The sequence below is a fragment of the Scleropages formosus genome, chromosome 11, assembly GCF_900964775.1.
Source record: "Scleropages formosus chromosome 11, fSclFor1.1, whole genome shotgun sequence".
Taxonomy (NCBI): Eukaryota; Metazoa; Chordata; class Actinopteri; order Osteoglossiformes; family Osteoglossidae; genus Scleropages; species Scleropages formosus.
Genome location: NC_041816.1, coordinates 3147228 through 3160401, shown reverse-complemented (window position 1 = coordinate 3160401; position 13174 = coordinate 3147228). Strand labels below are relative to the sequence as shown.

General features: G+C 44.4%; 1 protein-coding gene across 1 annotated transcript; it reads right to left on the bottom strand.

Moving 5' to 3' along the window:
• Nucleotides 1-2498: 2498 nt before the first annotated feature.
• LOC108934513 (histone-lysine N-methyltransferase KMT5B) lies at nt 2499-13174 on the bottom strand. Its single transcript, XM_018752400.2, has 10 exons — nt 13021-13174; nt 9370-9619; nt 8946-9093; nt 8585-8750; nt 8337-8446; nt 8035-8201; nt 7757-7776; nt 7504-7640; nt 7130-7329; nt 2499-5735 (listed from the first exon to the last, which is right to left on the bottom strand). Exons 2-10 carry the CDS (start codon nt 9530-9532, stop codon nt 4330-4332), a joined length of 2517 nt encoding a protein of 838 aa, XP_018607916.1. The 5' UTR covers nt 9533-9619; nt 13021-13174; the 3' UTR covers nt 2499-4329.

Genomic DNA, 13174 nt, shown 5'->3' with positions numbered 1-13174 from the left:
CTGATGTTTCGCTCCAAAGCGACTTCCAACGTTAAGGTACCAACAATTATTTACCCGGCTGGGTAATTTCACGGGAACAATTTTAGGGTAAGTACTGTACCCCGATCAAGGGTACTACAGCTGGAGGGGGGATTCAAACCCGTGAGCTTGGGCTCCAAAGGCAGCCGCTCTAACCACAGTACTACTAGCTGCCCCTTCATTCCAACCCATTGCCATCGACGGAGCTGCTCAGCCAGCACTTCACTACATGCGCTCTCCACTGAACTCTTACAACGACGGGGGAGGCTTTTTGAAGAATGGAAGTTGGAGCAAAACACACACACACACACACACACACACACACACACACACACACACACTGGTACAGCTGTGTATTTTTTACTGGAGCAATTCAAGATAAGTGCCATGATCAAGGGTACTGCAGCAGGAGGAAGGATTCAAACCTGCAACCTTCAGAGCAAAAAGGCAGCGGCTCTACCGTCTCCGAAACCGACCGCCCTCGACCGCACCCTGCGGTTGGAAAGGAGTCATTTTTAGGAATATTCAACGTTACCGCGGTACACAGCCTGAAGCGCTCGCTGTTTCCACATCGTCACATCGGAATCAGGGGTACAACACACTGACGCTCACTTTTTAGCGCGAGCACCTTCTTGTCAGCTGCGAATAATTACTTTGATCGGTTTCGTGCAGCCGCAGATGCGTACGCGCCCTCATTAAGGGGAATATGAGAGGACGGAACTCCCGGGCGTCCGCGGAGCATCGGGCCCTTTGATAAACCCCAAGCCTGTGATCTCGGTCCAGGAGACGGCCTCGTCGCGGGAAGCGAGCGGAAACGACCGCGAACAGGACCGGGGGCCGCATCGTCTCAGAAGTTACGAGACGCGGAGGTCAGGGTGTCGAGAACACGGAAGAGGTTCGAGCGACAATATACGGGCGAGTAAACGGAGTAAGGAAAAAACAAGACCGGACTGATGGAGTCTTAGCGATGATCACGAAAAGTATTTTGTTAACGACATTGTACCTTTACATCTGTCCATACTGACACTACTGCCTCATTTACCTGTACTCTTTCAGTACAACTGAGGGCAAGCAAGACAGCTGTAGATACAGATGTGCTCACGGAAGCATAATTTGTCACTTTTGTCGGCACACGTCATTCAAAAAGCTGCCTAGGGAATTGATAGACAAAAAATATAAACATAACGACAGATGTGATGCAGCTTTATGGAACCGTCTGAAGGAGACAGGTGGGATCAAGGGATGTGGTTGGAGACTCTTATTGAACTGAAAAGGATTCAGCGGCTCTGAGGGACGGAGGGAGTTCATTTCACTCCGCTGGAGCCAAAACTGAGAACCTACAGCCTTTTCGGTATTGGAACCCATGCGAGCGGTTCCACCGGACAGCCAGAGGCGGAAGAGGCGGGCCGTAACCAGGATCTAAAGCAGCCACAAGCTCCGAAGTAAGCGCTGTGACTTGCACAATAAAATGTTAACCGAGGCAGGTCGGCATTTAATATGGGTGATATTTCAAATAGTAATGATGCAGACAGGCTCACCCACAAACAGCCTTGATTTGGGTCAATACTGCAGTAGCGCAGACGTGGACAGATCAGTGTGAGCCTACAGCATGCTGTTAATCTGGAACCCTCCATCTACACTCCTCCCACTTCCACCCTCTTCGTTCCCTCCTTTCTGTCAGATGGTCCGAGGCATCAGCCCAACTGCCGGAGAACCCAGAGAAGAGGGCTTGTTCTTTGCGGTCTGCTGTGGACTTCACCCAAGTGCGTGAGATTCGTTTCAGCACTGCTGGAGGCGCAGCTACCACCACCCCCCCACACTCACAGTGCAAATAGCAAGAGGGGTGTCGTAAAAACAAGAGAAACCATATTTGTACCCTTTGGAACAGCACCGCATACTCGTGCCCAAGGCATGGACGACATCCTTCTCGTTGCTGTAGACGTGCTGACGGCTTGTATATTTAGAACGACTTGGGACAGCAGAGACACTTCAAAAGAAGACATGACACGCACAGCATTCATTTCAAATCTAAATCACAGTATTAACACAAGCTGACTGCTTTTATGTTAATATGATTCTCTGTCAAACCTGTCTGTCTCGTATGACTGAAATCAATTGATGAATCTGAGTGTTTTTGTGTTTCGACAGAGAACGGCTTCTGTAAGGACGCTGAATAGAGCGAACAACTCGGGTATAAATGACTTCAATGGTTCTTTCTGAAGGAGGCCAGTCAATCATTCACCCAGAGAGATTTTCAAAGCTATGCCTGCAGTCTGAAACTTCTCACTTCCACTGCTGGACAACTACACGCAGCACCATTGACATCTTTTCGTGTTGCAATCCTTCAACTTCCATTTAACTCAATTATTGGGAATCACTCGTCAGTTTCCTAACACGTTACGTTCATTAGAAATACTGGTGAGCGGGCAGCGATGCTATACGTCAGCAACCATATTAATAATAATAAGCAAACACACAGGTCAGTCTTGCAAAGAAACTTTTATCTTGTTTTCAAGTATTCAAAACTATTAAATAAGTACAAGGTATTCTCATGATTCAGTGGGCAACATCAGTATTTCCCCCTTCAAAACTGGTCACTGTATCCTGCTACTCTTGTACACATAATGCTTGCAAACTTCTGCAAAATATTCACAGGTATTCCTCAAATCAACTGGAATTCCATCTGACAGTTGGCTACTTGACAGAAATTACAGACAGTTCACCTGGAACAGCACACAGTGTAAGATGGACATGTTAAAGGGAGGGAGGGGGGAGAGAGGGAACACGTTTTGCAGAGTTCAAAGCTGCACCAGGCTGCTGGTGATAGGAGCAGTACATACAAGGGTGAATGAAAATCCCAAACATCTTGTAACAGTTGACAACATGGACACCGCCAACATAAAAATAATATACAGAAGGACTGAGGGTAAGTAATGCAACATTATATTGTCAATGTACTCAGTAAAATTTCATGGCTAAAATTATGGCTAATAACCACCCCAGAGTTTCATTCTGAACATACTTGTTTAGAAGTGTCGAACCAGCCCCACTTAAGGCCTGATAAAAAGCCACAGAACAGGAAGGGGGCTAATTGTTTCAGTTCAAACACAGCAGAGCTTTTCCAGCACTTTTGGATATTGTACCAACAATGTATTTATTCCCACAAATTCAAAAGATCAAAGTGCCCATTTTTATACGAATTTGGAAGGAATGCATACTGCTTCTGTGGAACAGGGCATGAGAAAGCATTGCATCAAAACATTTTAAGCCAAATTAAATCACAGAAAGGAGACAGAAGAATGGAGGATCCTACACTGAACACCCATTACTGTTGTGTGCTAAACAGCCAACAGTGCACCTGGGGGGGGGGGGGGCAAACTCTACAGTGGCCACTAATCACCTTTGCAGCAGCAAACTGTTCAAAGAAGGAGCCCCTCCTTCGCAACAAGTGAGCGGGTGGCTGACGGGCTGCGCTTTATCCTGGAGAACCGGGAAGGCTGCCAATGCCAAACCCAACTGACCTGTCCTTCCCCATCAAGTTGCAGAGGGATAGAAGAGGGTAAAAACTCATAGTTTCGGTACTTTTTTTTTTAAGCAATGTATGATTGCAGCTCCACGGTAGTCCGCTCCTCACTCTCAGGAGACAACCTGAGCAAGCACCACCACACGAAGCACCATGAACCCCATTCATCAGGGGTCTTCAGCAGTTGAGACATGTCAAACATAACTCAATGAGTTTCACTTGTTAATAATAAAAATTAAATATAATTTAACCCAGTTGTTCTGTACATTTTTTTTTTTTTTTTAACTTCTTCCCTATACATTTCACAAGGCAATGTAATATATGTATATACACACTATTCACACACTCATATACACCGGTATTAGGAACCCTTAGAAGGGATAAGAACTGCAGAGCTGGAGACGCTTAAAGTATCATCACTGTGTTTCCCAATAACTAATAATCATTGACCGCAATTAGATCCTTTTCAGCCTTTTTTCTACAAACCCAAGCTATCAACAGAATTCAAAATTGCACATTGTGTGGTTAATAAAAAGTACAATAAAAATCTGCACATCAGGTTCTTAAGAGTTCATATACTGTACATTTTCTACATGTCTGTACATAATGAATATAGAATTACCTTCACTAAATTTTACATGATTTCATATATCATTCTTTTATCTCTATGTATTTCATAGCCTCTTTCCCCCAAAAACTAGTTTTTTTTTTTTTTTTTTTTTTTTATAATCAACACTGATTGCAAATAAACATTATGTACATTAAGGTCAAGAAAAGACCCTCAGAGCTTATGCATTGAGCCTAAGAGATTGATCTTCTCTTCTCCTTGAGGAGATATCTATGTCTATGGAATCTTTCCCCACAATAAGTCGAAGACGTTTTGCTGGCGGAAGCGGAATGAAGTCATCCTCAAACTCATCGTCAAAGTAGTCTTCCTCTTCCTCCGAAGACGACGACTCGTCCGTGGTCTGCGTTAGCTGTCCTCCACTTACAGGCTCGAGACCCTCCCCTAAATGCCCAGCACCAACCCCATTTGAGATCAGCTCGTCCGCATGAGCTTGAGTGACGGCTCGGCTGTCCTCCTCACGCTTCAGCTGGATCTTTAGCTTGGTGGAGCTGCTGTGGGCCCCGGAGCCAAAGCCGTTGTTCAACCTGGCCACATATGAGCCACTCTTCTCCTTGTCATGGTCCTTGCTAAACTTGATGCTGATCTTTGAAGAGTTCACCATGTCTGCCTCACTGGGCTCATTGGTTTTGCTACTGCTGCTATCCCTTCGTCGACGCAGAGTTAGCTTGGGGATCCCCGAGTTGTTCTCCACTATCAGCTGTGCATCATAGCGAGTGATCTGTCGCTTTTTCTTGCCCTTGGCTAGGCCCCGGCAAGTTCCTTTGGACTTGTCCCGGCCAAGGAACTTTCCACAGTTTGCTACGCCGTTGTAATCCCGAGATCTGTCTGGAAGGCCCAGAAGCATCTTTCCGCAGTCGGTCATCTCTGTGCTGCACAGGTCTTGCTGAACGAAAGGCCCTTCCTCAACCTTTATTGTCCGCTCTGGCTTGACCTGCAGCCGTTTCCGCCGCGGGCAGGCACCCTTCCTGGAGCAACTGCCTTCCAGGTTCGGCTTGTTGAGCACCAGCCCTGGAGTGACACACTCTTCCACGGGCTCAGTTTTGACGACCACACCACCTGGAATAGGCATAAGGCCCTCCAGTGGGTTTGGTTCAAGCTTAATGCTGGCAGCCTCCTGAGTTCTGGCTGACCTTCGAGTTCTGTAAGTGCATGATAGGCTTCCGTCACAAAGAGGAGCACCCTTGAGAGAGTCATGATTGTTCTCCTTCGCCGTGTGGTGTGTCCAGCAGCCCCTCGAGCTCTCCACCCGAGCAGGCCCTCTTGCGTCCTCTTTCTTCACCGGGACATTCTTGCACAGGACCACCTTGGGCTCTTTGAGGCCCAGGGCTGGCGCATCCATTTTAGAGGTGGTCTTCTGCTCTGATCCACGGCATCTGTTCCTCAGCTTGACTTTAGAGGGCAAAGGCTTTGCAGGTTTTGATTTCAGTCTCTTTGGTACCCTGGAGTTATTTGTATGACTTTGTTTAGAAGTTGAGGTAGAGGTAGGAGTTCTTGACAATGACTGTCTGGTTAAAGTCCGAGTTTTGGTGAACTTTTTCACACTAGCGGACGTCCTTTTCCGTGCAGCTAAATGACAAAAACAAAGAATTGGAAAACATTAATCGCATTTTCATAATGACCGTAAGATTTAAATTAAAAAAATACGTATTGCCACTGAATTCCTTTCTATGTAGCAGTCTCTTTTCCTACCATATGAAGAAAGAACATGTACAGGCAGTCCCCGAATTACGAACAAGTTCCGTGTCCTCAGTACATCCAAGTAGGATTTTAACGTAAGTCGGAACAGTTGGGTATGATGGCTATCTAACGTCAGTTTGTCAAATGTTTGACTTAATATATTGTATATCGTCTACCTGTCTATGCAAAAAAAAAAAAAAAAAACCATTTCAGATACACTAAAACATCTTTAATATAAACAATACAGTAATAATAATACAATGTAATAATGAAATGTACATCGCTTTGGAGAAAAGCGGCTGCTACATGAATAAATGTAATAATAAATGCAGCTACAATATTTATAATAGAGAGAGACATAGAAACAGATAATGTTACTACTGTCATGATGAACAGAGGATGCAGAAGAGACTGGACCCAAGTGTAGAATCGTTTATTCAGAATCAAAGAACTAGACATGTTCTCGTGGTTGGGGACGGGCAAATGGTCAGTCTATTGGCGAAATAAGAGAGGCGAGGACCCGAAATCGTGGCGGAGGGACAAGGCGGGCAGTCGTCGTGGTTATAAAAGAGAAATGGAACGGGACTGGGAACGAAGTGGGACAGGACTTGAAAGAGCAGAGAGGGAGAGGCTGTCTGCAGTGAGATTCCCCAACTGGGAAGAAGTGTCATTTGTAGCCGAGTGAGAGAGAGACAGAAACTTTAATGTTGACTTTTTCCATTGTTCGTTGGCGTTTCACCTTTCGCTTTATTATTTACTCTTTAGTTTCAATCGTGATCGTTTCCTTTTTCTTGGATGCATCGCTATCATCACATTTACACTTTGGTGCCTTGGATAGGAGGATAAAAACAAAATTAAAGCGAAATACAGTATCATGAGACACTGTTAAAGGGAAAAGAAGGAAGTCTGTCGTACCTCGGGCTCACGTGCCCCCGCACAAGCCGAGAAATCATGGTACTCGCACAATGTTTTGATGTTCTTTGCAAGCACCTGTTTGTTATTACGAACCAGTGTATATACACTATCTCGAATTTTTAATAGGCTTAATTATGAAGATTTCACATGATTGGTACTCATGGGTGACTCACAAAAGAGTTCAACTTCCGGTCGGCAAGGGGGTCATTCGTAAGTACGTGTCGTACATAAGTCGGATGTTTGTAACTCGGGGACTGCCTGTATAATGAATTTAAAAAGCGACTCAAAATCAGCAGAGGCACTGAATATCGCATGTCTAAAGAAAGTGGAACTTAGCAAAGAGGTAGGCCAGCAACAGCACTGCTTACAAGACTGTGCGCCAGGCACTTCCTGAGAATCTGCATCGGTGTGGGAGCCCACAGACTGGCTGTCGGAGTTCTTGCTGCCCTCGCCCAGCTTTTTGAGCCTGTTGAGACGTTTGTCTGTCTCCCTAAGTCCATACTTGCTGTTAATCACTGGAACTGCTACAGGGAGGCCAGCTTTGGATTTGAAAGCACCAGTGCCTCGCCTGCAAAAAGCAACAGTCCAAAAATAAAGAAATGCAGATGTGATCTATTATTACAAAAAAAAAAAAAGTTAGTTATAAAAACCACCATGTGATGTTACATTTTAAAATATGCAAATTATGTGCAAGTTAATTTGAAAGTTCTTAAATATGCAAAGTGAAAAACAAAAAGCGTACCTTTCACAAGTGTAGCATTCACAAAACTCATTATTTTCCCCAAAGAAGCCGTCACCGTAGTAACAGGAGATTTCTTCCCCCGGTTCTATGTCCCTAAGAACCTTGACACAAGCCGTGTCCCGACCAGTGGACACAAACTAGCGAAGGGGAGAAAACAGGTCTAAGTACTTTTTCGTGTCAATATAAAGTCAATCCCCACAACTTCTAAACTACACTGAACCGTTACAAAACCGATTCCTAAACAGTAACTCACCTTGCAATTTGGCCGACAGTCTGGAGAAACAAAAACAAAAACAACATGAAGAAATCTTTAAAATACACATGTGCACTGTCTGATTTTTTTTAAACAAATTATTTATTTAGTATACTGAGAGTAAAGCACATAAAACGATATTGAGAAACAGACAGTTCACCTGGGACAGCAGACAGTGTACGGGGGACACAGGTTCAAAGTTCAAAGCTATGCCGGCTACTTTCATGGGACAAATATCCAATGAGTCTGTTGTCAGTTGTTGTTGGTATGTACTGTACCGTGGTTGATGAAGGCAGCAGGACCCAGCCACAGCTGAGCGCAGTTCTTCCGGGTGGAGTACATAACGCTGAAGTCATTCTCCCCGTGTCGAAGGAGCATGTTCTCCTCATACTCGGAAAGCTCAGCGATGCAACCCACTAGGTACTCAATCTTATCGTTCCTCTTCCTGCCCCGCACAATGATATAAAACTTAGCTCAGAATATTAAAACAAACAAAAATGTCCAAGAAGCAAAACAGAAAATACTCCAAGGCCAATGGAAATTAGTTTCTCAGCTGTAAAAATGACATTTTATTACTCACCACTCTTTCGTCGCAACTATTTTAGCTCCATTTCGCTCTGACGAGTAACGATTACATGGAAGTATCTCAAACCCGCTGTCAGTTGCAAACATTCGCAAATAAACAAACACCTGTAAAAGAAACCAAAGTAAATGGAAGTGTTTTCTATACAGAATCTCAGGATACACTTAAAAAGATGGCACAAACACTACTGAAAAAAATATTTGCTGTATAAAAATCCGGAATGTTATATTTCAGCTATATATTACATGCTCTTTAAATAGTTTCTCCTGGGCCTTGTTCTTGTGCAGGAAGTAGTGGCGGGCCCAGTCTCCCGAAGTCAAGGCCTGGAAGGCCTTCTCCAGGTCATCATGCTTCTTGAAGCTTTCTATCACCTCCTTCAGCTCCTCCTGCCTCCCCTTGATGGGCCGAAATCTAGGAGGACGGCAAAATAATCACTTGAGCACCAAACATACATTATGTAGCTGAATTTCACAAAACTAGTGCTACTAGTGTTACTTTCAGAAAAAATAACTACACACTGTAATGACAAGTGATTTACAAAAGAGATGGTCATTTTATGCAAACTTGTGACGAAGAGCCGGAATAATAAGTGAAATGAGCACAAACCTGGTATTCATCTTGTGGGTCTGAAAGCCAAGGTAGGGGTCAAGGATCAGGCTGGTGCTCAGGTCATCATTTTCACACAGCTCCTTGGCTGTCATCCCCGAGGAGGGGACATAGCGCCTCTCTGCCTCCAGGGGGGCAGCACCAAACCCTGTGGAGATGGAACTTCTGTGAGAGCCTGGAGGCTGCCATTTGACCATTCCAGCAGATGTTCTAACATGGGAATTTGCATCTGTACGAACGCATTTTCGTCATGCTTTATGTAACTTTTAGATCTGTATTCTGAGCAGGAGACGCTACATCTACAAACTAAGTTCACAAAAGCTATTAAGCTATGGCTTAAATACGGGGAGAAAACCTGGCAACCAAATGTACACAAGCTTCCATTCAAATGATCTCGGGTGGCGTATCCTGAAAAAGCACTCACTTCGGCTACATCTGCGGCCGCTGTGGGAGCTCTTGGTGTGGCGCAGCGGGGCCCGCTGGGGATGCTGCGCCCGTGGCTGGCTCAGTGGCTGCTCACTGGAGAACCTGCTGCCATGACGTCTGCCATTTACAACCATGTTCTTGGATTCTCCCAGCCACTTCATACCAACAGGCCACCTGGTCCAGTTGCATTTAGTCTCTGTGTTGAAGGAGCCCTGCGGTGTGTGGATAGATGAGCCCAAGTGTGTTTCCTGTGGACAGATGGTGACAGCAAGGTTAAAATGCAACATTTTCTTCCATCATTCTATAATACTAACACTCACAGCTTATACACAGAATACAGATAGATCTATACACAGGAATTCTAAAAGTATTTTTTTTTTTTTTTTTTTTTAAACAAGCAAAGCTGGATGTTGACGTCACTATTGTGAACGCATCGTTTTTGAACACGTGACCAAAACACTGTTTCTAACAGATATTTGTCTTTAATATTTTCCTCGTTTATATAAGTTAATCCACATGTAATTCACACACAGTTCTTGATAGCCTGTTTTAGCTGGGCAGAGACTGTCTCTGATTCATGATATGAAGAAGCCATCTGGCAAAATATCTAGCAAGTAAAGATCTGATGTGTATTTTAATAAATAAAATAAGTATTAACAGTTCATTTCTCTAGGTCACCTCTGCACCAAAACGTTCCTAACTATGTAAAAGAACCTTCTAAAACAAAGTTTCTCAAAGTTACAAGTGATAATTTTGATTCTACAGATTGTCACCTTTGTCTGAGCAGTAAACACACAGACAATACATATATTTACTAATTTTGCACGAGGCAAGGAAATGTACAAAAGTGCATTTCACCAACAAGGATGCACCTCTAACACACGACTGTAATCTTGAGTGTTCTTCACAGCTCATCCAACACTGTTTTGGAAGCTGAAATCACTATTGTATTAATGTTCTTTCAGTGAACAGAATAAAATTGCCAGACACTCCAGTACAGAAAACCATTTTGAGTTGCCAGGAATTGACTGGCGATGACTGCAGGAGACTGACAGGATAGTTCCAACAGTTACAAACTGTCACAGAACACCTTGACCATATCCTCACAGTGTTCTCTACTCAAGTACTCAAAAGCACCGTGGAGAGTAAATGAACCTGAAGTGAAACATCTGGGCTTGGGGACCAATGATTTTTCTATTTTTCTGTTGTTATAGAAAAAAAAAAAAAAAAAATGCTACAGAACTTCTTACTAGATTTCTTGGATCTGCCTTCCATACAAAGTGAGTTGTACACACACCTCCAGCTGTACACATTCAGATGTTGGATTTTTATTGGGAGCAGTTTAGGTAACAGACCTTGCTTTGCTCATCAGTCCCAGACCCAGACCACTGTCGGACAAAGCAATATACATACTCATGTTGTGCTTTTTTCCTTTTAGAACCAGCAAAAATTAGCGTGAGTAAAATATAACAGTATAAATTAAAAATACTAATTATCTTTCCATACATTTATTTGCTTAGCAGACGTTTTTCTCCAAAGCGACTTGCCACGAACACTATGTAGTGTTATGAGTCCACACACTTTATTCACCAAGATGACTTACACTGCTAGATACACTACTTACAATGGGTCACTCATCCATACACCAGTAGAACACAATCTCTCTCTTTCACTCACACACTATGGGGGAACCTGAACAGCATGTATTTGGACTGTGGGAGGAAACCAGAGCACCCAGAGGAAACCCATGCAGACAGGGGGAGAACATACAAACTCCACACAGACTGAGTGGGGATCGAACCCACGTTCTCTCACACCACCCAGGCTACTCGCGGTGCCACCGTGCCGCCCCAGATGACAAAGTATCTGGAGGTTAATGTTTTCATTATTTTCTAGATTATCTGTTACAGTGCTTTTCAGCTGTGACTTTCGCTCATTTATCAGTAAAGACAAAGGTTTTAGTTTATGTTCATCCTTTATAATACGCATATTATATCGAAGTACCCAAACGGGCCACTTTGCGATCATTCCACCAAATTTAAGAAGGTGAACAATCCTTTTGCTCCTCCGCCACCAGAAATGAACAAACAGTAATAAATACTACTCTTGACTACTTTAAGGCTTCTTTGGACATCTCCTCCCACCATATTTGGAATCTATTGTATAAAATACCTTTAAAACAAAATGTCTTACACTGTGGATTCACACTTTTGGTATCTCCAACACCTTGTAGTGAGGCTGGGATCCGGACACTTGAGAAGAACACCAACCCAACCCACCTTAATTGAGTGTTCGTATATATAGCTCCCCCTAGCGGCACAATGCCTCACCGGAAAAAAAAAAATAGTGAATACGGATACAATGTTTACTTCCTAGAAGAGCTCACCTGGAATTAATATCCTCATAAATGGAAAAGCCAAAAAAAAAAAAAAAAAAATAGGCGAACAACCACAGTACACGATTCTAAGGCCCATCAAAGGAATCAGACATCCTCTACGTGTAGCTGGTGGTAACATGGAACACATATGCCGACAAAAACTCCTGGAAGACTGAGCTGCGAGAGGCTGCATATTGTTACTGGCGACGTGGAAGATGATCAGTAACAACAAAAACCAGCACGTGCGGATCTACGGCGATCCTGCCAGCTGCTGTTACATAACCCATGATGATCATGTGCGTTAAAAAGAACAAATAACTAACTGCATTAAAATGCGGCATCTCCAAAGTGACATCCTTGCGGAGGGAACTACGAAAATCGTGTCCCTGTTGGAAACCTGCGTGAGAGACTCGTTTACCGCATTAACCACAGCAACGAGCGCATGGCCTATTGGTTAAGGAGAAGGACTCGGGATCGGGAGGTTGTAGGTTCGAGTCCAACTGCCGCTCGATGTTACAGCGCCTTTGAGGAAAGTTCTTACCGCAAACAGCACTAGCGCTTGATTTGTATAAAAACAAAAAAGTAATATAAATATTAGCCGACCGCCTGGCAGGCATATCTGTTTATCCGAGCGCTGTGCGATGGCGCCACCTGCTGGACGCTGCAGGAACAGCCCCAAACAGAGCCGAGCCACAGTTCACCAACTGAGACATAATGATGGAAGTGCAGCTACGAGCTAAACACACACAGCTCAAACCGAGCCCGGCCGTACGGCTGAGCAACTTCCAGAAACCGAGTCCGCTACCTGCCAACGGCACTCGTTAGCGGCTACGCTCAACTTTATATAGTCCTTTCGGGGTCAGCACTGCGACGGAGCCATCTAAACGGAAATAAATATAAATACCACCTCCCAAAGCTCGGAACGCATTAGCACACCAGCTAACGGAACGGCTAGTTACACCTGTCGGCACAAGCGCCTGCAGAAATGGTGAAAATAAGACAATGAAGCGCAGCCTGGGCAAATATTAAGATAGTTCTGGGTCCAGAGCTTCGCATTACGATGCGGGAGACCGTGGAAATCGCGTTAAGGCGAGGATAACTTACATCTTCTCTGAAAACAGCTCCCAAGTGCGGGCCCTTTTAAAGCACACAACTGGTCTGTGAGCGTCTGCTCCGTCCGCCACACCGCCCTGCCAGCGCTTTCGCCCGCACTAAAGTGTCCGAAAAGGCCACGTTTTCCTCGACGGGGCACGCGTGTGGGAAAATACTCACTTCGACCTTTCTCTCGTGCTGCGGCTGCTCCCCGACAGGAGCCCAGAAACGGCATGAAATCCTTTCGGCAGAGTATCTCAGGAAACAAAAAAATTTCCAGAAATTCACATTAAAATTCAAGATGGCGGCCGGCACGGGGAAGGAGGGGGGAAAG